Consider the following 20,708-nt stretch of genomic DNA (forward strand, 5'->3'; position numbering starts at 1 on the left):
AAAAAATACGTAAATAGAAAATAAAAGTAACAAATAATTAAAGAGCAGCAGTAGAATAACAAGCGAGGCTATATACAGGGGGTACCGGTACAGAGTCAATGTGCGGGTCACAGGTTAGTCGAGGTAATTGTGTACATGTAGGTAAAGGTAAATTGACTATGCATAGATAACAGAGAGTAGCAGCAGCGTAAAAGAGGGGTCTGGGTAGCCCTTTGATTAGCTGTTCAGGAGTCTTATGGCTTGGGTGGTAGAAGCTGTTAACCTCTACGGGATCAGTCAGGGTTCTGTGCAGGCCAGTCAAGTTCTTCCACACCGATCTCGACAAACCATTTCTGTATGAACCTCGCTTTGTGCACGGGGACATTGTCATGCTGAAACAGGAAAGGGCCTTCACCAAACTGTTGCCACAAAGTTGAAAGCACAGAATCCTCTAGAATGTCATTATATGCTGTAGTGTTAAGATTACCCTCCACTGGAACTAAGGGGCCTAGCCCGAACCATGAAAAACAGCCCTAGACCATTATTCCTCCTCGACTAAACTTTATAGTTGGCACTATGCATTGGGGCAGGTAGCGTTCTCCTGGCATCCACCAAACCCAGATTCGTCCATCGGACTGCCAGATGATGAAGCATGATTCATCACTCCAAAGAACGTGTTTCCACTGCTCCAGAGTCCAATGGTGGTGAGCTTTACACAACTCCAGCCGAGGCTTGGCATTGCGTATGGTGATCTTAGGCTTGTGTGCGGCTGCTCGGCTATGTAAACCCATTTCAGGAAGCTCCCGACGAGTGTTGTACTCGAGGACAGACAATTTTTACGCTCTACGTGCTTCAGCATTCAGCGGCCCCGTTCTGTGAGCTTGTGTGGCCTACCACTTCGCTGCTGAGCCGTTGTTGCTCCTAGACGTTTCCACTTCACATTAAGAGCACTTACAGTTGACTGGTGCAGCTCTAGCAGGGAAGAAATTTGACCACGTTAAAAGTCACTGAAGTCTTCAGTAAGGCCATTCTACTGCCAATGTTTGTCTATGGGGATTGCATGCCTGTGTGCTCGATTTTATACACCTGTCAGCAACGGGTGTGGCTTAAGTAGCAAAATCCACTAACTTGAAGGGGTGTCCACATACTTTTGCATATCTAGTGTATGTTTAACCCTTTATCATGGTTGGTGTCTTGATAGATTTGTCCAAAATCATGTGACATAAAGCATTACTTTTCTGTCCTTGTATTTATGGCAGTGTAAATTGTCGTTATATTATATATATTAAGCATTAATCAGTTAAACTAGACATTGAACTTGAACCCTGTAAGAATCCTTGATCTAGCTGTCGGACAGGTTTTTTGTCTAGAGATGTCAGAAATGCAGTGTAACTACGTAACATTCTGTGTCTCCTCATGTTACGCGGTGAAAACAGTTTTCATGGGCACAAATCCCAAATAAAATAATGTGATTGAAAAACCAAATGCTTCTAACCGAAAGTCACCTTACCTTGATACATAAAACCTAATACTGACATTAACGTGGTTCTTCAATAATTATGCATAATACATGTTGGATGTGCATTTGGTGTTAAGCTGTTTTTTTCCCACATATTTTCCCACATCATCATACATTTCCAGAACGACAGCCAAGTGACGAACAGCTGTTGTGATAGCGCATGCAATGCATCAACAGCCCAAGTGCTGGGGGAAAAAAAGGTGTTCGTTGAGGAATGTCCAGAATATATTGGTGTCTCGTTCATTATGCCGGTGAAGGCGGTTTGTGGTTGGATCCACGTTGGGTCTAATATCCCTAGCCAATTGTTGATAATCTGTTTTATGCTTGATTTACAGCCAGGTCTCATTAGATTAAACAGAGAAAATATCAAGGTAACGATTTCATGTTTTTGTGCCTCGGGTTGGACACTGAGTAATATTGTGTAGTGTGGAGTATTGTGCAACACCCAACGCTATTCCTATTAACTGGTTCAATTCCAGGCTGTATCACAACCGGCTGTGATTGGGAGTGCCATAGGGCTGCGCACAATTGGCCCGGCATTGTCCGGGTTAGGGTTTAGCCGGGGTAGGCCGCCTAATAAAATACATTAATATAATGACAACACATTACGCAACACCCAACACTATTCCTATTAATTATTCTGGATATAATGATTACATAGCCTAGTGGGCTTATTCAAAATATGATCTGGTAATGAAATAACACGACAAATACATTTTGGTTTCCATGTTACACCTGCAATTTTAAACAATATAAGGAGCTTTAAGTAGCTCAGAAATTCAAGTCTTGGAATAGGCCTACCTTGAAAATCTGACATTTCTTCAATGCTCCATTAAAAAAGGAACCTGGTTTTTGGTCACTTTCTCACTATAAAAACAACGATGGTGAGGGTGATGCTATGTGTGCCTGAGTCAGTCACGTAGGCTTCAGAAAAATTGCCATGCTGGCATCTAGTCTATTTCGTCAGGCAATGTCCACATTATTCTCCCATATTTTAGAATGTAATAATCATTTGACTATCGAGGCCTGAAAAATCATTATTCTTAAAGTGGTAATGGCTTACGTTTTCATGCTTTTCGGGGATGATGGAGGGGTTCTATAATAGGCCCTATATGTACAATTATATCAATTATACAATTGGATAATATTGAGGTCTGTGAAAAAAAGAAAAATAAGTCCCTGAAAGTTCTTCAATTTGACTTGCTAATGTCTGTATGAACCCTGCTTAAAAGATGCATAAGCCTATGTTGTTGTATAGGTAAAGTTATGGGCCAATTTGCATATATTCCATTTCATTCCTCTAAGTACACATGCTGCATAGAAATCATTTTCATTTCTGTTTCAACCCATTTCAAAGTGTTTATCTCAATGTCACACATTGCCCCCATTATTTATAGAAAGACCCACGTCTGTCTGCTCTCTGTTTAGTGGGGTGGGTCCCTGTACTTATTGTACTGCTGCATAGATGGGCTACCTCCCAAATGGCACCCTATTCCCGTCATAATATATTCTCTATATTATAGGGAATGTGGTTTCATTTGTGATGCATACATTATTTATCTATATAGTCCACAGTCCAGAGTGCTATATCATTTAACGCATATGATGATCTTGTAGATGATCAGAGATCAGCCAAGTGCTTCATGTGAGGTCAGAGGTCATGTCTGAGTCTACAGGGGGGAGTGCAGAGAGACATGGGTGATGTCCCAAATTGCTCCCTATTCACTACATAGTGCACGATCTTTGACCAGAACCCCAACAGCACTGGTCAAATGTTGTGCACTACATAGGGAATAGGGTGCCGTTCGCAGCTGGAGATCAACATCAGTAGACAGAGTCGTCTTCAGTGGCCTCTAGATCTCTACTCTCAAACTCCTCACAGTCTCACCAGGAGTCAGAGAATACCTCTGACCCTGTGTTCCATGTCTCTACCTGGGTTCTACAGTGCCTTCAAAAAGTCTTCATACCCCTTGACTTAATCCACATTTAGTTGTGTTACAGCCTGAATTCAAACTGGATTAATTTAATTCCCCCCCCCCCCCCCCCGCGCATCTACACACAACACCCCATAATGTCAAAGTGAAAGCATGTCCTTAGAATAAATAAAAAGGAAATTAAATACAGAAATAGAGAATCTCATTTACATAATATTCACACCCCTGAGTCAATGTTAACATCAACTTTGGCAGCAATTACTGCTGTGAGTCTTTCTCGGGTAAGTCTCTAAAAGCTTTGCACAACTGGATTGTACAATATTCGCACGTTATTCTATTTAAAATTCTTCAAGCTCCGTCAAGTTGGTGTTGATCATTGCTAGACAGCCATTTTCAAGTCTTGCCATAGATTTTCAAGCCGATTTAAGCCAAAACTGTAACTAGGCCACTCGGGAACATTCAATGTCGTCTTGGTAAGCAACTCCAGTGTAGATTTGGCCTTGTGTTTTAAGTAATTTTCCTGCTGAAAGGTGAATTTTTCTCCCAGTGTCTGTTGGAAAGGAGACTGTAGCAGGTTTTCCTCTAGGATTTTACCTGTGCTTAGCTCTATTCCCTTTCAGGACAGAGAAAAGCTTGGACTGGGGTGGGAGGGCCAAGAGACCTGAGGTAGCAGAACGGAGTGCTCGGGTTGGGATGTAGGGTTTGAGCATAGCCGGAAGGTAGGGAGGGGCAGTTCCTCTTGCTGCTCTGTAGGTAATAAGCACCATGGTCTTGTAGTGGATGTGAGCTTTGACTGGAAGCCAGTGGAGTGTGCGGAGGAGCGGGTTGACATGAGAGAACATGGGAAGGTTGAAAACCATCCAGGCTGGTGCATTCTAGATAAGTTGCAGGGGTTTGATGGCACAAAAGTGGAGCCCAGCCAACAGTGAGTTGTAGTAGTCCAGACGGGAGAGGACAAGGGCCTGGATTAGGATCTGCACCGCTTTCTGTGTGAGGTAGGGTCGTACTCTATGGATGTTGTAGAGCATAAACCTGCAGGAATTGGTCACTGCTTTGATGTTTGCAGAGAACGACAGGGTGTTGTCCAGGGCCACACCAAGTTTCTTTGCACTCTGGGAAGGCGACACTGTGGAGTTGTCAACCGTGACGTAGAGGTCTTTGAGCGTGCAGGCCTTCCCCGGGAGGAAGAGCAGTTCCGTCTTGTCGAAGTTGAGCTTGAGGTGGTGGGCCGACATCCAATTTCAGATATCTGCCAGGCATGCAGAGATGCGTGTTGCCACCTGGGTGTCAGAAGGGGGGAAGGAGAAAATAAGTTGAGTGTCATTCTCATAGCAATGATAGGAGAGACCATGTTAGGATATGACGGAGCCGAGTGACCTAGAGAAGAGGAGAGGACCTAGAACCGAGCCCTGGGGGACAACTGTAGTGAGTACGGTTTGCAGACACAGATACACTCCACGTCACCTGGTAGGAGCGGCCTGCCAGGTAGGATGCACTTCAAGAATGTGCATAACCTAAAATGCCCAGCCCTGAGAGGATTTGATGGTTCATGATGATGTCAAGGGCAGTGGATAGATCTAGGAAGATGAGAACAAACATTAAACTCTGTAACTGTTTAAAAGTCACTTTTGGCCTCATAGGGAAATCCCTGAGGGGTTTTCTTACTCTCCAGCACCTGAGTTAGGAAGGACGCCTGTATCTTTGTAGTGACTCGGTGTATTTATACACCATCCAAATTGTAATTAATAACTTCACCATGCTCAATGGGATATTCAATGTCTGCTTTTTCTACCAATTCTTTGCATGGCATTGGAAAACCTCTCTGGCCTTTTTGGTTGAATCTGTGTTTGAAATTCACTGCTCGACTGAGGAACCTTATAGATAATTGCATGTGGAGGGGTACAGAGATGAGGTAATCATTAAAAAATCATGTTAAACACTATTATTGCACACAGAGCGAGTCCATGCAACTTATTATGTGACTTGTTAAGCAGGTTTCTCCTACTGAACTTATTTAGTCTTGCCCTAACAAAGGGGTTGAATACTTATTAACTCAAGACATTACAGCTTTTCATGTTTAATTAACTTGTAAAAATGTATGAAAACATAATTCCACTTTGACATTATGGGGTACTGTATATAGACCAGTGACACAACATCTAAATAGAATCCATTTTAAATTCAGGCTGTAACACAACAAAATGTGGGAAAAAGTCAAGTGATGTGAATACTATCTGAAGGCACTGTAACTCCCTGTGAAGTTCAGCACTGATCAATCTACCAATCTAACTCCCACTCTTTGTTATCTAACACTCTCATCTGTACTCTACCTGGACTCTACCGCTCTAACCCCACTGTGTCACCTCTGACCTGTGTACTGTAACCCCCAGTGTCTGCCCATGCCAGTCCACCCACCAGCCCTTCCTCTCTATGCCCTCCCCGCCCCGCAGGTGGGTGACCAGATCCTGGAGGTGAACGGGCGCAGCTTCCTGGGCATCCCACACGACGAGGCGGTGCGCATGCTCAAGTCGTCGCGCCACCTGATGATGACGGTGAAGGATGTGGGGCGCCTGCCGCACGCCAGGACGGTGGTGGGGGAGACCAAGTGGATCACTAGCTCCCAGATAGCAGAGAGCTCCGCCAGTGGCAGCGTGGCCGGGTAAGAGAGATGGGGAAGGAGGGGGGTGGGGAGAGGCATAGGGAGAGGGTCTCTGTATGGCTGTACAGGTAAAAGAGAGGGGTGAGGGGAGAGATAGGGAGACTATGGTGGGTATAGGGTGAAGGAAGGGGGTGAAATATGGCAGGATGACAGAAGGGGAAGGATGAGATGGAGGTTTGGGTATGTGTGATATAGACGAGGGGATTGCAGAGGGGGTAATTGATTTTTGAAGATAAGCTACACTAGAGAGATAGAGTGGTGGAGGGAGATGGGGGGAGGGGGTATTTAAAACTAGGATTCGCTAATTAAATTGGAATCTCCGGGTGGCACAAGCGCTGGATTTAATGTGCCATTTCAAGAGGGCATCGCACAATTTTTCCATCTTTGATTTTACAGTATGTCCTCTCCCTTTACTGGCCCCAACGGCCATGCTTTGAGTTGGTTTATTTTCTCATGGTCTAAAAACGAATTATGTTATCGGCTGCTTAGATTGCTACAATAAACTAGAATCACTTTCACAAAGACAAAGACATTGGACTTCTTCGCATTGTGATGAAAGATACAAGTACCTGTTTATCTATTCTGCCCATACTGTAGATCTATTCTGCGTGCATGTCATGAGGCACGTCTGTGTCGTAAATTCAGTTAAAAGACTTCCATACATTTCCATTCAAATGATTTTCCATGTCTGCCAGGTTATTTAGTGTCGCTCCGGGAAAAAGTTAAATGAGATACAGTAAAAAAAAAAAGGACAAAATAGAAACTTCACTCAGACGTGAACAATGCAGTTCCATGAGAAATAGAGGAAGAAAAAAGGGAATATAAATGTCACCACTTAACCCATCAATCATATGGAAATGTCAGTTCCCAGCTAATCCCAAGCACATGAAGCACAACCTCTGAACAGCTTGGTGTCTAAGCATACCTTTTGTCTTTGTCTGACTGTCTCTGTCTGTGTGTGTCTGTGTCTGTAAGTGGTTAGAAAGTATTTACTAAGTAAACTGAAGTAAACAATAAATAAATACAAATACAAAAAATAAGAAAATAGGTGTAATTGAGGTAATATGTACATGTAGGTAGAGGTAAAGTAACAATGCATAGATAATAAAGAGAGAGTAGCAGCAGTGTAAAACTGTGTGGGGGGGGGGGTCAGTACAAATAGTCTGGGTAGCCATTTGGATAGCTGTTCATGAGTCTTATGGCTTGGGGGTAGAAGCTGTTAAGAAGCATTTTGGACCTAGACTTGGCACTCCGGTACCGCTTGCCATGCGGTAGCAGAGAGAACAGTCTATGACTAGGGTGGCTGGAGTCTTAGGACATTTTTAGGGCCTTCCTATGACACCGTCTGGTATAGAGGTCCTGGATGTCAGGAAGCTTGGCCCCAGTGATGTACTGGGCCGTACACACTACCCTCTGTAGCACCTTGCGATCGGAGGCTGAGCAGTTGCCATACCACGCAGTGATGCAACCAGTCAGGATGCTCCCGATGGTGCAGCTGTAGAAGATCTTGAGGATCTGAGGACTGATGCCGAATCTTTTAGTCTCCTGAGGGGCAATAGGCGTTGTCATGCCCTCTTCACGACTGTCTTGGTTTGTTTGGACCATGACAGTTCGTTGGTGATGTGGACACCGAGGAACTTGAAGCTCTCAACCTGCTCCACTACAGCCCTGTCAATGAGAATTGGGGTGTGCTCTGCCCTCCATTTCCTGTAGTCCACAATCATCTCGTTTGTCTTGATCACCACACTGCCAGGTCTCTGACCTCCTCCCTGTAGGCTGTCTCATTCTTGTCGGTGATCAGGGCTACCACTGTTGTGTCGTCAGCTAACTTAATGATGGTGTTGGAGTCGTGCTTGGCCATGCAGTCATGGGTCAACAGGGAGTGCAGTAGAGGACTGAGCACGCACTTGTCGGGGCCCCCGTGTTGAGGATCAACGTGCAGATGTGTTGTTACCTACCCTTACTACCTGGGGGCGACCCGTCAGGAAGTCCAGGATCCAGTTGCAGAGGGAGGTGTTTAGTCCTAGGGTCTTTAGCTTAGTGATGAGCTTTGAGGGCACTATGAGCTGTAGTCAATGAATAGCATTCTGTCATAGGTGTTCCTTTTGTCCAGGTGGGAAAGTGCAGTGTGGAGTGCAATAGAGATTGCAACATCTGTTGATCTGTTGGGGCGGTATGCAAATTGGAGTGGGTCTAGGGTTTCTGGCTATAATGGTGTTGATGTGAGCCATGAGCAGCCTTTCAAAGCACTTCATGACTACAGACGTGAGAGCTACGGGTTGGTAGTAATTTAGGCAGGTTACCTTGGTGTTCTTGGGCACAGGGACTATGTTGGTCTGCTTGAAACATGGTATTACTGACTCGATCAGGGACTGAAAATGTCAGTCAAGACACTTGCCAGTTGGTCAGCGCATGCTCGGAGTAAAGGTCCTGGTAATCCATCTGGCCCTGCAACCTTGTGAATGTTAAAGTTCTTCTTCACATTGGCTATGGAGAGCATGATCACACAGTCGTCCGGGAACAGCTGGTGCTCTCATGCATGCTTCAGTGTTGTTTGCCTCGTAGCGCACAAAGCTAGGGCTAGTTTTAGGGTAAAGGTTAGGTTTAGGTGTTAGGGTTAGGGTTAAGGTTAAGGTTAGGGTAAGGGTTAGGTTTAGGGTTAGGGGTTAGGGAAAATAGGATTTTGAATGGGACAAGAATTGTGTGTCCTCACAAGGTTAGTTAAACAAGAGTGTTTGTGTGTGTGTTTGTGTGCGTGCGTGCGTTTGTGTGTGTCCACATATTCTCAGAGAGACAGGAAATTAGAAAATGCTGCCAGTGATACCTGTGTGTCTGGAGTGAACTGTCATGAGTCATGAGTACAGTGCAATAATGTGTTCTGTTTATCTGTGTGTCCTGCAGCTTGTCCATGGACCAAGGAGCCTCAGCATCAGGAAAGGTAAGGCCCACCTCCACACGGAGATCTGTCTTTGAAATCAGTAGTCTTACACTTGTGGGTGCATGCATATGTGCTTGTCTGTGTGCATGTGTGCCTGCGCGTGTGCGAATGTGTGTGAGAACGCACTACTAACTTCCCGTGCTTGTGTGTTTGTGTGTGTGTGCTGGAGGCTGTGTGTGTGTGCACTATCATATTTCAAATAAAATAAAATGTTATTGTCAGATGTTGTTTGTATGATCATATTTGCTCTCTCTCCATCTGTGTCCACATCTGTGACAGCGTGGCATCATGTCAGCCTGTAGGGAGAGAGGGACGCTGGCATTGCAGCCATGTCACGCGGTGGGCCCCAGTGTTATTGAGTGTGAGGGCATCAGCAGGGCGAGAGGCCAGTGTTAGAGAACATGACCAGAGGAGAGGGAGCGGGACTGTACATAGCTCTGGTCCAAGGCATTACGTGCAGCTTGCTGATGCTGTTCATTCTTTTCATTTTCCTCATCAATCTACACACAATACCCCATAATGACAAAGCAAAAACATGTTTTTAGAATAAAAATCAGAAATACCTTATTTACATAAGTATTCAGACCCTTTGCTATGAGACTCGAAATTGAGCTCAGGTGCATCCTGTTTCCATTGGTCATCCTTGAGATGTTTCTACAACTTGATTGGAGTCCACCTGTGGTAAATTCAGTTGATCGGACATGATTTGGAGATGCACACACCTGTCTATATAAGGTCCCACAGTTGACAGGTCATGTCAGAGCAAAAACCAATCCATGAGGTCGAAGGAATTGTCCTTAGAGCTCCGAGACAGGATTGTGTCGAGGCACAGATCTGGGAAGGGTATCAAAAAAAAATCTGCAGCATTGAAGGTCCCCAAGAACACAGTGGCCTCTATCATTCTTAAATGGAAGAAGTTCGGAACCACCAAGACTCTTCCTAGAGCAGGCCGTCCGGCCAAACTGAGCAATCGGGGAGAAGGGCCTTGGTCAAGGAGGTGACCAAGAACCCGATGGTCACTCTGACAGAACTCCAAAGGTCCTCTGTGGAGATGGGAGAATCTTCCAGAAGGACAACCATCTCTGCATCACTCCATCAATCAGGCCTTTATGGAAGAGTGGCCTGATGGAAACTACTCCTAGGTAAAAGGCACATGACAGCCAGCTTGGAGTTTGCCAAAAGGCACCTAAATACTCTCAGACCATGAGAAACAAGATTCTCTGGTCTGATGAAACTAAGATTGAACTCTTTGGCCTGATTGCGAAGCGTCACATCTGGAGGAAACCTGGCACCATCCCTACTGTGAAGCATAGTGGTGGCAGCATCATGCTGTGGGAAGGTGTTTCAGCGTCAGGGACTGGGAGACTAGTCAGGATCGAGGCAAAGGTGAACGGAGTAAAGTACCAAGAGATCCTTAATGAAAACCTGATCCAGAGCACTCAGGACCTCAGACTGGGGCGAGGTTCACCTTCCAACAGGACAACGACCTTAAGCACACAGCCAAGACAACACAGGAGTAGCTTCGGGACAAGTCTCTGAATGTCTTTGAGTGGCCCAGCCAGAGCCCGGATTTGAACCCGATCAAACATCTCTGGAGAGACCTAAAAACAGCTGTGCAGCAGCGCTCCCCATCCAACCTGACAGATCTTAAGATGATCTGCAGAGAAGAATGGTAGAAACTCCCCAAATTCAGGTGTGCCAAGTTTGTCGCGTCATACCCAAGAAGACTCGAGGCTGTAATTGCTGCCAAAAGTGCTTCAACAAAGTACTGAGTAAAGTGTCTGAACACTTATGTAAATGTGATATGTCAGCAAATTAGCAAACATTTCTAAAAACCTGTTTTTGTCATTATGGGTTATTGTGTGTAGATTCATGAGGGGGGGAAACAATTTTTGAATAAGGCTGCAACGTAACAAAATGTGGAAAAAGTCAAGTGGTCTGAATACTTTCCTAAGGCACTGTATGTAATGTGGTTTGTGGTTGTCATTCTTCACCTACTTGACCATGTAGTGCTCTATCTGAACATGATGTCCCAGTATGCTTGTGCTGTAGAGAGAAAGAGAAATGCCTGATCAGCAGAAAGAGCCTGTAGTTAAAAGGTCCTCGGTTTCTCACAGACGCTCCATGTTTTGTCTTTGACTTCAAAATCTAATTTTATTTGTCAAGTGCGCTGAATACAACTGGAGTGGACTTTACCTTGAAATGCTTGCTTATGAGCCCTTCCCAACAACGCAGAGTTTAAAAATAAAAAATTAACACAAGAGGAATAAAATAAAATACACAAGAATGTACTGTAGAATGTACTGTATCACTTCCGGCTGTGATTGGGAGTCCCATAGGGCGGTGCACAATTGGCCCAGCGTCGTCTGGGTTTGACCTGTGTAGGCCGTCATTGTAAATAAGAATTTGTTCTCAACTGACTTGCCTAGTTAAATAAAGGTGACATTTTGTTTTATATATGTACAGGGAGTACCAGTACTAGATCATTGTGAGAGGTACGAGGTATTTGAGGTAGATATGTACATGAAGGCAGGGTAAAGTGACTAGACATCAGGATACATAATAATAAGAGTAAAATAAAGAACAGAGCAGCAGCAGCAAATTATGTGTGTAAAAGTGTGTGTGCATGTGTGTAATGTGTATGTGTGTTTGTGTTGTAAGTCTGGGTGTGTGTGGGCGTATGTAGTGTATGTGAATGTATGAGGGTTTTGTGTGGGCATGTCAATGTAATGTGTGTGAGTGTGTATATCTTTCCCGCTAACAATATTGTTTCCCCCCCCCAAAAAGCCCCCCAATTTAATTATTAATATTTTTTTCATTAAAATAAAGAAATTAATAAATCTCAAACCCGAGATGCAAAAAGTCCTAAATGCAATATCCCAAGAAGGGAGTTACCCCACCTAAATAATGCAAACGTTACATTTTCATTTCATTCATGAGGAGAGAGAATGCAGGAGACAGTCAACTAATAAAGCAGGCAGCGGACCATTTTGTGGTGCTGAAACGTAAAGCTGCAACCTCAGTACAATCAAGGGAAGGTGAACAGCGCCTGGTGCTGAAAATATAGCTAACGTCTAATGCAAGTGGCGCACAGCAACAGATGGAGAAAAACTACACCAGTCAAGTAATTCATTTCAACTGTAACGTAGATGCAGGGAGTCAGGAAACAAGTGCAGTTAGTGAGTTGAATGACGACGAACATGGAATGATACAAAACAAGAATAGCGTCTAAACATAGCTAGCGGAGTAGAATCTGCCTGTTGGACTGAGGTCAGTACCTGGATGTGAGGTTGACCGTGATCCCCAGCTTCTGCATGAAGGCTCTCCAGACATGTGATATGAATTGGGGACCACGGTCAGAAACGATATCCTCCAGAAGGCCATAGTGCTGGAAGACCTGCTGAAACAGAGCCTCAGCGACCTGGAGGGTGGTAGGGAGACCAGGGAGAGGGATAAGCAGGCCAGGACTCGGGATAAGGACTCGGCTCTCCTGAGCGCATTCCTGATTTGTCTCGATGTCTGGAATTCAATCAGCTCAGTTTGAATTGCGGCCTCATCCAGCGAGGGTATCGTTTTCTTAGTAAGGGAGGAGAATTCTCCACCTGGGCGGACTGTGAGAAGAGCACGTACGCAACGCAATGATATTCTTGGGCATGCTGTAATCTTCAAATCTAGTGGAGAAGTTGTCCCTCAGCTGCTTGTTGAAATCTTCCATCACCTCTGTGACAATGCTGTGGCCTGGTCCCTCTGCCTGTTGTTTCTTCAGTGTGCTGAAGTGCAGTTGCCTTCTAGGTGACAAGTCCAAATCGAACGACTCAAGCTTCCTAGTAAAGACCTCAAGTTTTCCCACCATGTCCACAACGGTTTTCCCTCTTCCTTTTCACTGCAGATTTAACCTGTTTCATTTACAGAATGTCCGGCAAAAAAGCTGTGTGCGTTGCTTGCAGTTAATGCTTGGATGTTTCTGCGTCGGGCCTCTGTCTGGGACAGGAAGTTCCATGCTTCAAAGTTCCAGATTCATATTGACGTCTGAGATTGAATTCTTTGCAAACAGCGACATTTTCATTACAAATAAGACACACTGGCTTGTCATTGGGAAAAGATGGTAAGATGAGCGCATATCTCTCTGCTCTTTTGATACTTTTTTAGAGGGACATTTTCTCTTGCGATCAAGCTAATTGTTCTGAACCAACGTTTTCCCCCACCAATCAACGCACAGAGAAATAGACAAAAATAATTGAATAGAGACATGATTTTACGAGCGTAATCAGATCAAGATTATTGTTGTTGTCACTGAATTTATTATGTACTAATCAGATGTGTTAAAAATGTTGCTCAATTTGTAGTGTAGGCTAATAAATTGTGCTAATTTTGTTCTAGCCCGCCGACTATTAGCACAGAAAGAAATTGGCCCGAGGCCAAACCTAGTTGACGAACCCTGGTGTATATGGTTTGTATAGTCTAGTGGGTGTGCTTCACTTTTGCCATCAGTGCCACAGGGAAGATTTATTTAGATGGAAAGGAGACAGGTGGAGAGTTGGGAGAGACAGCAGCTGCCAAAAGGAAGGACAGCAAGGGAAGAAGAGGAGAGGAAGAGACGCGAAGAGATCACCATCGATTACACATCTCCTCTCCATTGATATTACAAGGCAGTGTCTTCGAGTCCACAGGGACTTGAAGAGGAGAGGGGTATTGGGGAGACTTCCACAAAAAGTGTTACAACCCTTGTGTGTACAAAGTCAGTCGTCTTACCTTGTGGAGAGCTCTAAGGTCTCTTTAGCCCTGAGTGTGTGTGTGTGTGTGTGTGTGTGTGTGTGTGTGTGTGTGTGTGTGTGTGTGTGTGTGTGTGTGTGTGTGTGTGTGTGTGTGTGTGTGTGTGTGTGTGTGTGTGTGTGTGTGTGTGTGTGTGTGTGTGTGTGTGTGTGTGTGTGTGTGTGTGTGTGTGTGTGTGTGTGTGGTCAGAGCGATCTTGTAGGATGAACACGTTCCCTCGCAAAGTGTCATGAGCTTTTTTAGTGGATGAGTGAGCTTCATAAGATGCTGTGAAATCCCCCTCGGTTCATATCAATCAAATTGATTTAGAAAGCTCTTCTTACATCAGCTGATGTCACAAAGTGCTGTACAGAAACCCCGCCTAAAACCCCAAACAGCATGCAATGCAGGTGTAGAAGCACGGTGGCTAGGAAAAGCTCCCTAGAAAGGCCAGAACCTAGGAAGAAACCTAGAGAGGAACCAGGCTATGAGGGGTGGCCAGTCCTCTTCTGGCTGTGACGGGTGGAGATTATAACAGAACATGGCCAAGATGTTCAAATGTTCATAGATGACCAGCAGGGTCAAATAATAATAATCACAGTGGTTGTCGAGGGTGCAACAGGTCAGCACTTCAAGAGTAAATGTCAGTTGGCTTTTCATAGCCAATCATTCAGAGTATCTCTACTGCTCCTGCTGTCTCTAGAGAGTTGGAAACAGCAGGTCTGGGACAGGTAGCACATCCGGTGAACAGGTCAGGGTTCCATAGCCGCAGGCAGAACAGTTGAAATTGGAGCAGCAGCACGGCCAGGTGGACTGGGGACAGCAAGGAGTCATCAGGCCAGGTAGTCCTGAGGCATGGTCCTAAGGCTCAGGTCCTCTGAGAGAGAGAAAGAAAGAAAGGGAGAAAGAGTGAAAGAAAAAGAGAAAAAGAGAGAGAGAATTAGAGAGAATACTTAAATTCACACAGGACACCGGATAAGACAGGAGAAATACTCCAGATATAACAGACTGACCCTAGCCCCCGACACATAAACTACTGCAGCATAAATACTGGAGGCTGAGACAGGAGGGGGCGAAACAGGCAGGATATAACCCCACCCACTTTGCCACAGCACAGCCCCCACACCACTAGAGGGATATCTTCAACCACCAACTTACCATCCGGAGACAAGGCTGAGTATAGCCCACGAAGATATCCGCCATGGCACAACCCAAGGGGGGCGCCAACCCAGACAGGAAGATCACGTCAGTGACTCAACCAACTCAAGTGACGCACCCCTCCTAGGGACGGCATGGAAGAGCACCAGTAAGCCAGTGACTCAGCCCCTGTAATAGGGTTAGAGGCAGTGAATCCCAGTGGAGAGAGGGGAACCGGCCAGGCAGATACAGCAAAGGCGGTTCGTTGTTCCAGTGCCTTTCCGTTCACCTTCACACTCCTGGGCCAGACTACACTCAATCATAGGACCTACTGAAGAGATGAATCTTCAATAAAAACTTAAAGGTTGAGACCAAGTCTGCGTCTCTCACATGGATAGGCAGACCATTCCATAAAAATTGAGGTCTATAGGAGAAAGCCCTGCCTCCAGCAGTATACTTAGAAATTCTAGGGACAATAAGGAGGCCTGCGTCTTGTGACCTTAGCGTACGTGTAGGTATGTACGGCAGGACCAAATCGGAAAGATAGGTAGGAGCAAGCCCATGTAATGCTTTGTAGGTTAGCAGTAAAACCTTGAAATTAGCCCTTGCCTTAACAGGAAGCCAGTGTAGAGAGGATAGCACTGGAGTAATATGATCAAATATTTTGGTTCTAGTCAAGATTCTAGCAGCCGTATTTAGCACTAACTGAAGTTTATTTAGTGCTTTATCCGGGTAGCCGGAAAGTAGAGCATTGCAGTAGTCTAACCTATAAGTAACAAAAGCATGGATACATTTTTCTGCATCATTTTTGGACAGAAATGTTCAGATTTTTGCAATGTTACATAGATGGAAGAAAGCTGTCCTTGAAATAGTCTTGATATGTTCGTCAAAAGAGAGATCAGGGTCCAGAGTAATGGCGAGGTCCTTCACAGTTTTATTTGAGACGACTGTACAACCATCAAGATTAATTGTCAGATCCAACAGAAGATCTCTTTGTTTCTTGGGACCTAGAACAAGCATCTCTGTCCGAGTTTAAAAGTCCGAGTTTAAAAGTAGAAAATTTGCTGCCATCCACTTCCTTATGTCTGAAACACAGGCTTCCAGGGAGGGCAATTTTGGAGCTTCACCATGTTTCATCGAAATGTACAGCTGTGTGTTGTCCGCATAGCAGTGAAAGTTAACATTATGTTTCTGTATGACATCATCAAGAGGTCAAATATATAGTGAAAACAATAGTGGTTCATATGCAAAAATATATATATTTCCATAGAAGTGATACCCTGCATGAGAACCCAGATACTATGACAGTACAGTCCTTTAGAATGGCTTAGAAGAGGGGGAGTATCAGGTATCAAGGTAAGACCCAAGTGCAGACTGTGTGAAGTAACAATGTTTATTGTAACAACAGGGACAGGCAAACGACAGGTCAAGGCAGGCAGGGGTCGATAATCCAGAGTAGGAGCAAAGGTACAGGACAGCTGGCAGGCTCAGGGTCAGGTCAGGCAGAGTTCAGTAATCCAGAGGTGGAGCAAAGGTACAGGATGGCAGGCAGGCACAGGGACAGGCAGAGTGGTCAGGCGGGCAGGTACAGGACAGGCAAGAGTCAAAAACCAGGGGGACGAGATAAAGAGAGGCTGGGAAAAGACAGGAGCTGACAGGACAAAATGCTGGTAAACTTGGCAAACGAGAGGAACTGGCACAGACAGACCGAAAACACAGGTATAAATACCTAGAGGATAGGTGGGGAAGATGGGCGCCACCTGGAATGGGTGGAGACAAGCACAAGGACAGGTGAAACAGATCAGGGCGTGACAGGGAGAGGAGAGGAGAGGGAGGGGAGCATAACACTAGTTCCGTGTAGGTGTGCATGCGTACGCATGTGTGTGCATATGTGCGTGTGTAAACAGAGAAAGCGTGTTATCTGCACAGTGTCCGTGCTCCAGTGAAGCCTACTATCTCCTGAAAAGGGCATCACTCAAATGGGATGTATTTGGTTTTCTTTGATTTCCTGGGTCAAACCATCCTAAACAATCGACATGAAATACTTGTCTCCAGATTCCTATGGGCCATAATCAAAAGTAGTGCACTATGTAGGGAACACAGTGTCATCTGGGACACAGATTCAGAGTCCCACTAGTGAATAGCCAGCAGGCTTTTCCTGAGCCCTCTCACCCCCAGAAAGCTCTTGTGTCATGTCTGCCTGTGCAGAGCGCAGAGCCTCAGGCCAGCGTTTTAACACATATACAGCACGTCATTAGTTCAGGCAAATGCAGAGAATTGACTAGTGTTAGTCAAAGCATGGTGATGTCATCATCAGCCATAGGGTTGTGATCATAGAAATACAAATGATTATGGATGTGACTAGGGTTGAACTGACCCCTCAAAAAAAGACAGGCAGGACATTTGTTTCATTAACAAACAAAAAAAACGAACTCTGTTGGGATGTTGTTGGACATCCAAGGTTCATTCAGCGGTTCTGTGATATGACCTGAAGCCATTATCTGTCACTCTGTCAGGCGGAGGATAGATGTCAGACCCAATGTCAGTGTTGTTTTATGGACTGCCTGTCAAATCAATCAAATACACCCAGGCAGAGCAGGGTTAATCCCCATTGTAGCCTCTGGCCTTGTGTGTGTGTGTGTGTGTGTGTGTGTGTGTGTGTGTGTGTGTGTGTGTGTGTGTGTGTGTGTGTGTGTGTGTGTGTGTGTGTGTGTGTGTGTGTGTGTGTGTGTGTGTGTGTGTGTGTGTGTGTGTGTGTGTGTGTGTGTGTGTGTGTGTGTGTGTGTGTGTGTGCACGCGCGCGCGGATAGGTGAGGTCTCTCCTGACCCCGATGACTGTTTACTGTAGTGATGGTAATTGTTGTTGCAGAGAGAAACCTCCAGCTCTGCTCACCCCTCCAGACATCTCTGAGCTCCTTCAATCTAACGTAAACACCTTGCTTTCAAGTAATTGGCAATCTGTGGCTGACGCTCTTAAAGGGATTTTGAAGTAAACAAAAACACAGGGCACTCTTCAGAGAGAGAGAGATGATGAGGAGAACAGAGGAAGGGAGAACAGAAATGAGAGAGAGTAGATAAGGAGGACAATTCTACTGAAGTAGGGAAGGAGTTTCAATACGTTTTCAAAGTGTACCCTAGCCAGTTGCTACCATGCCCAGAGCTAGCTGTAATACATGCAAGCTGGTAGCATGGCGTTGCAGTCTGAGAGCAAGTAGCTGAGAAGGCTGTTAATACACTGTGTAATAGCTTCAGAGCTGTTCAATATGAACAGGGAGGAACACTCAGTAAAGTTAAATATCCATCCGCCCCAACCTCATATACAGCGTCGACAGCTCTCAGCTCTCAACTAATTTCAGCTGTGAAGATACAGCAAGATGATGACATCTTAACAAGCCGAGAACTGTCGTCCTCTCCACACCCTTCTCTGTCCTCCACCTTGATTCAGTCCATCACACTGGTTATAGAGGGGCTGTTGTTCGTCCTCTCCACACCCTTCTCTGTCCTCCACCTTGATTCAGTCCATCACACTGGTTATAGAGGGGCTGTTGTTCGTCCTCTCCACACCCTTCTCTGTCCTCCACCTTGATTCAGTCCATCACACTGGTTATAGAGGGGCTGTTGTTCGTCCTCTCCACACCCTTCTCTGTCCTCCACCTTGATTCAGTCCATCACACTGGTTATAGAGGGGCTGTTGTTCGTCTCTCCACACCCTTCTCTGTCCACCTTGATTCAGTCCATCACACTGGTTATAGAGGGGCTGTTTTTCGTCCTCTCCACATCCCTCGTTCCCTTCCTCCATCCCTCTCTTTTTAATTAGAGCCAAAGGCCAGAATGGACCGATAAGCTAATTAATTAAGAATAGGTTGAACGGCAAACCGAGCACGGGTTCAGCACGGCAAAAGTCTCATAGCAAAGGTTCAGGCATATGACCCCTTTCATTTCATGGTGAATGGATGGGATAGCCCAATCAGTGGCTATGCTCTAATTGATTTTGACACGGCTATTATTGGCTAATAGCTTTTCCCCCAAAGAAACCTTGTCTAAAGAATGACAAAGTCTGGTCTTACAATTAGATTGTAGAGGTGGATACGCTTTTACACACGATTCTCTCCGTTTCAGCCATCGATTGGAGAAGCTCACACAATCAGTGGAGAAGATAGCATGCTGGATTGTTCCGTTTACATCTGACAATGGAACAGTGGAACGCACACACATATGCATACACACACACACACACACACACACACACACACACACACACACACACACACACACACACACACACACACACACACACACACACACACACACACACACACACACACACACACACACACACACACACACACTCCAGACCACCCTCCCCCCACCTTGACCCTTACCCCCACCTCAGGGGGATCAATAGTTTGTGTGTTTAGTACCAGAATGAAGCCATTGTGTGGCTCCAGGGGCTCACTGCTCCTCCGTGACAGTCACACAGATAAGTTTCCCCTCGGTATAGCTAGGTAAGAGCTCATCCCTCTGATGAAGTTGACTCTAACGCTTAAAGATGCAATATGTAGTGATGCGAATTATAGATCTGTCATTCTCATCGAAAGAAAGTCTAAGAAGTGGTAGACCTGTTCTAAGTGCACTATTTCTATGCTTCATGTTCTTAAGTTTAATTTTTGCATCTTTTATTTTTGGTTTTGTACACCAGCTTCTAACAGCTGAAGATACAATGTTTTTATTATGGAAAATATATTCCACAGCGGTTTAGATGGTACAATGATTCTCTGCATAATACTTGATTGTTTTGTCATACAAACTGAAATTTGGCAAACTATTCCAATTTCATGGTTACTGTCATTTTGAGCTATGGCTAGGTTAAGCAAAGCTACTATTTAATTGAGTTATTTCAAGTGTTCAAAATCAGGAAAATGCGTCGCGATTTCTGCATAGTGCACCTTTAATTGCTAGGTCAGAGGTTGATTTCACTTCTGTGGTGGTCAGTGATATGTGCAGGAGGATGAAGAGTGAGACTGGGAATATGTCCCAAATCACACATTTTGACCTGGTTATTAAAAGTAGTGCACTACACAGCTTTGGTGCCATTTGGGACACAGAGAGAGTTTGATTCTGCATGGTGCCATTTGGGACACAGAGAGAGTTTGATTCTGCATGGTGCCATTTGGGACACAAAGAGAGTTTGATTCTGCATGGTGCCATTTGGGACACAGAGAGAGTTTGATTCTGCATGGTGCCATTTGGGACACAGAGAGAGTTTGATTCTGCATGGTTTAGCAGGGGGTCCAAGATGCTCCAGTCCAGTACACTAGCTTGATGGTTATTGCTATGAAACAATAGTCCTTTAATTTCTCTATCGGATTGGATTAAGGAGAGCTGTGGTCTGGTAAAGTGATTTAATCAGCAGGCATTCCCCTGTGGGAAAGATGGATGTCAATCAATACACTAATGGCCTACCATCTAAAATGCCCAGTGTGAATGTGATAACTGCCTAGCTTTAGACGCTCAGCCACAAGATCATTTCATTTTTTTTTCATTTTTTACTGTAAATCAACTGTTTGGGCTTGTTTTCGACATGTGGTGAAATTGGAAGAGGTAGAAATGTATAGCATGGTTTAAGGATTCTAGACTAGAGAATGTGTCCCTGGGCCTGATACCATTCCATTACATACGTGTCTGCTGGGTCCCACTCTCTGTAGGGATAGGGTTTAATACCTGGAGGTATGCCTTCCAAGGTCACACCTAATCTGTCCCACATCATGTGAAATCGATTTGTCCTCCCTT

The 20,708-nt window shown here is 45.0% G+C and overlaps 1 protein-coding gene across 1 annotated transcript in view; it reads left to right on the forward strand.

Annotated features, from left to right (window-relative positions):
- The window catches only part of LOC129863850 (whirlin-like), a 131,870-nt gene that overhangs the window by 87,082 nt on the left and 24,080 nt on the right, over positions 1-20,708 (forward strand). The window contains exons 4-5 of the mRNA XM_055936182.1: positions 5,883-6,091; positions 8,993-9,029. Of these exons, the coding sequence (XP_055792157.1) occupies positions 5,883-6,091; positions 8,993-9,029 (246 nt within the window). The remainder of the gene's footprint in view (positions 1-5,882; positions 6,092-8,992; positions 9,030-20,708) is intronic.

This window comes from Salvelinus fontinalis, chromosome 10 (genome assembly GCF_029448725.1).
Source record: "Salvelinus fontinalis isolate EN_2023a chromosome 10, ASM2944872v1, whole genome shotgun sequence".
Classification (NCBI taxonomy): domain Eukaryota; kingdom Metazoa; phylum Chordata; class Actinopteri; order Salmoniformes; family Salmonidae; genus Salvelinus; species Salvelinus fontinalis.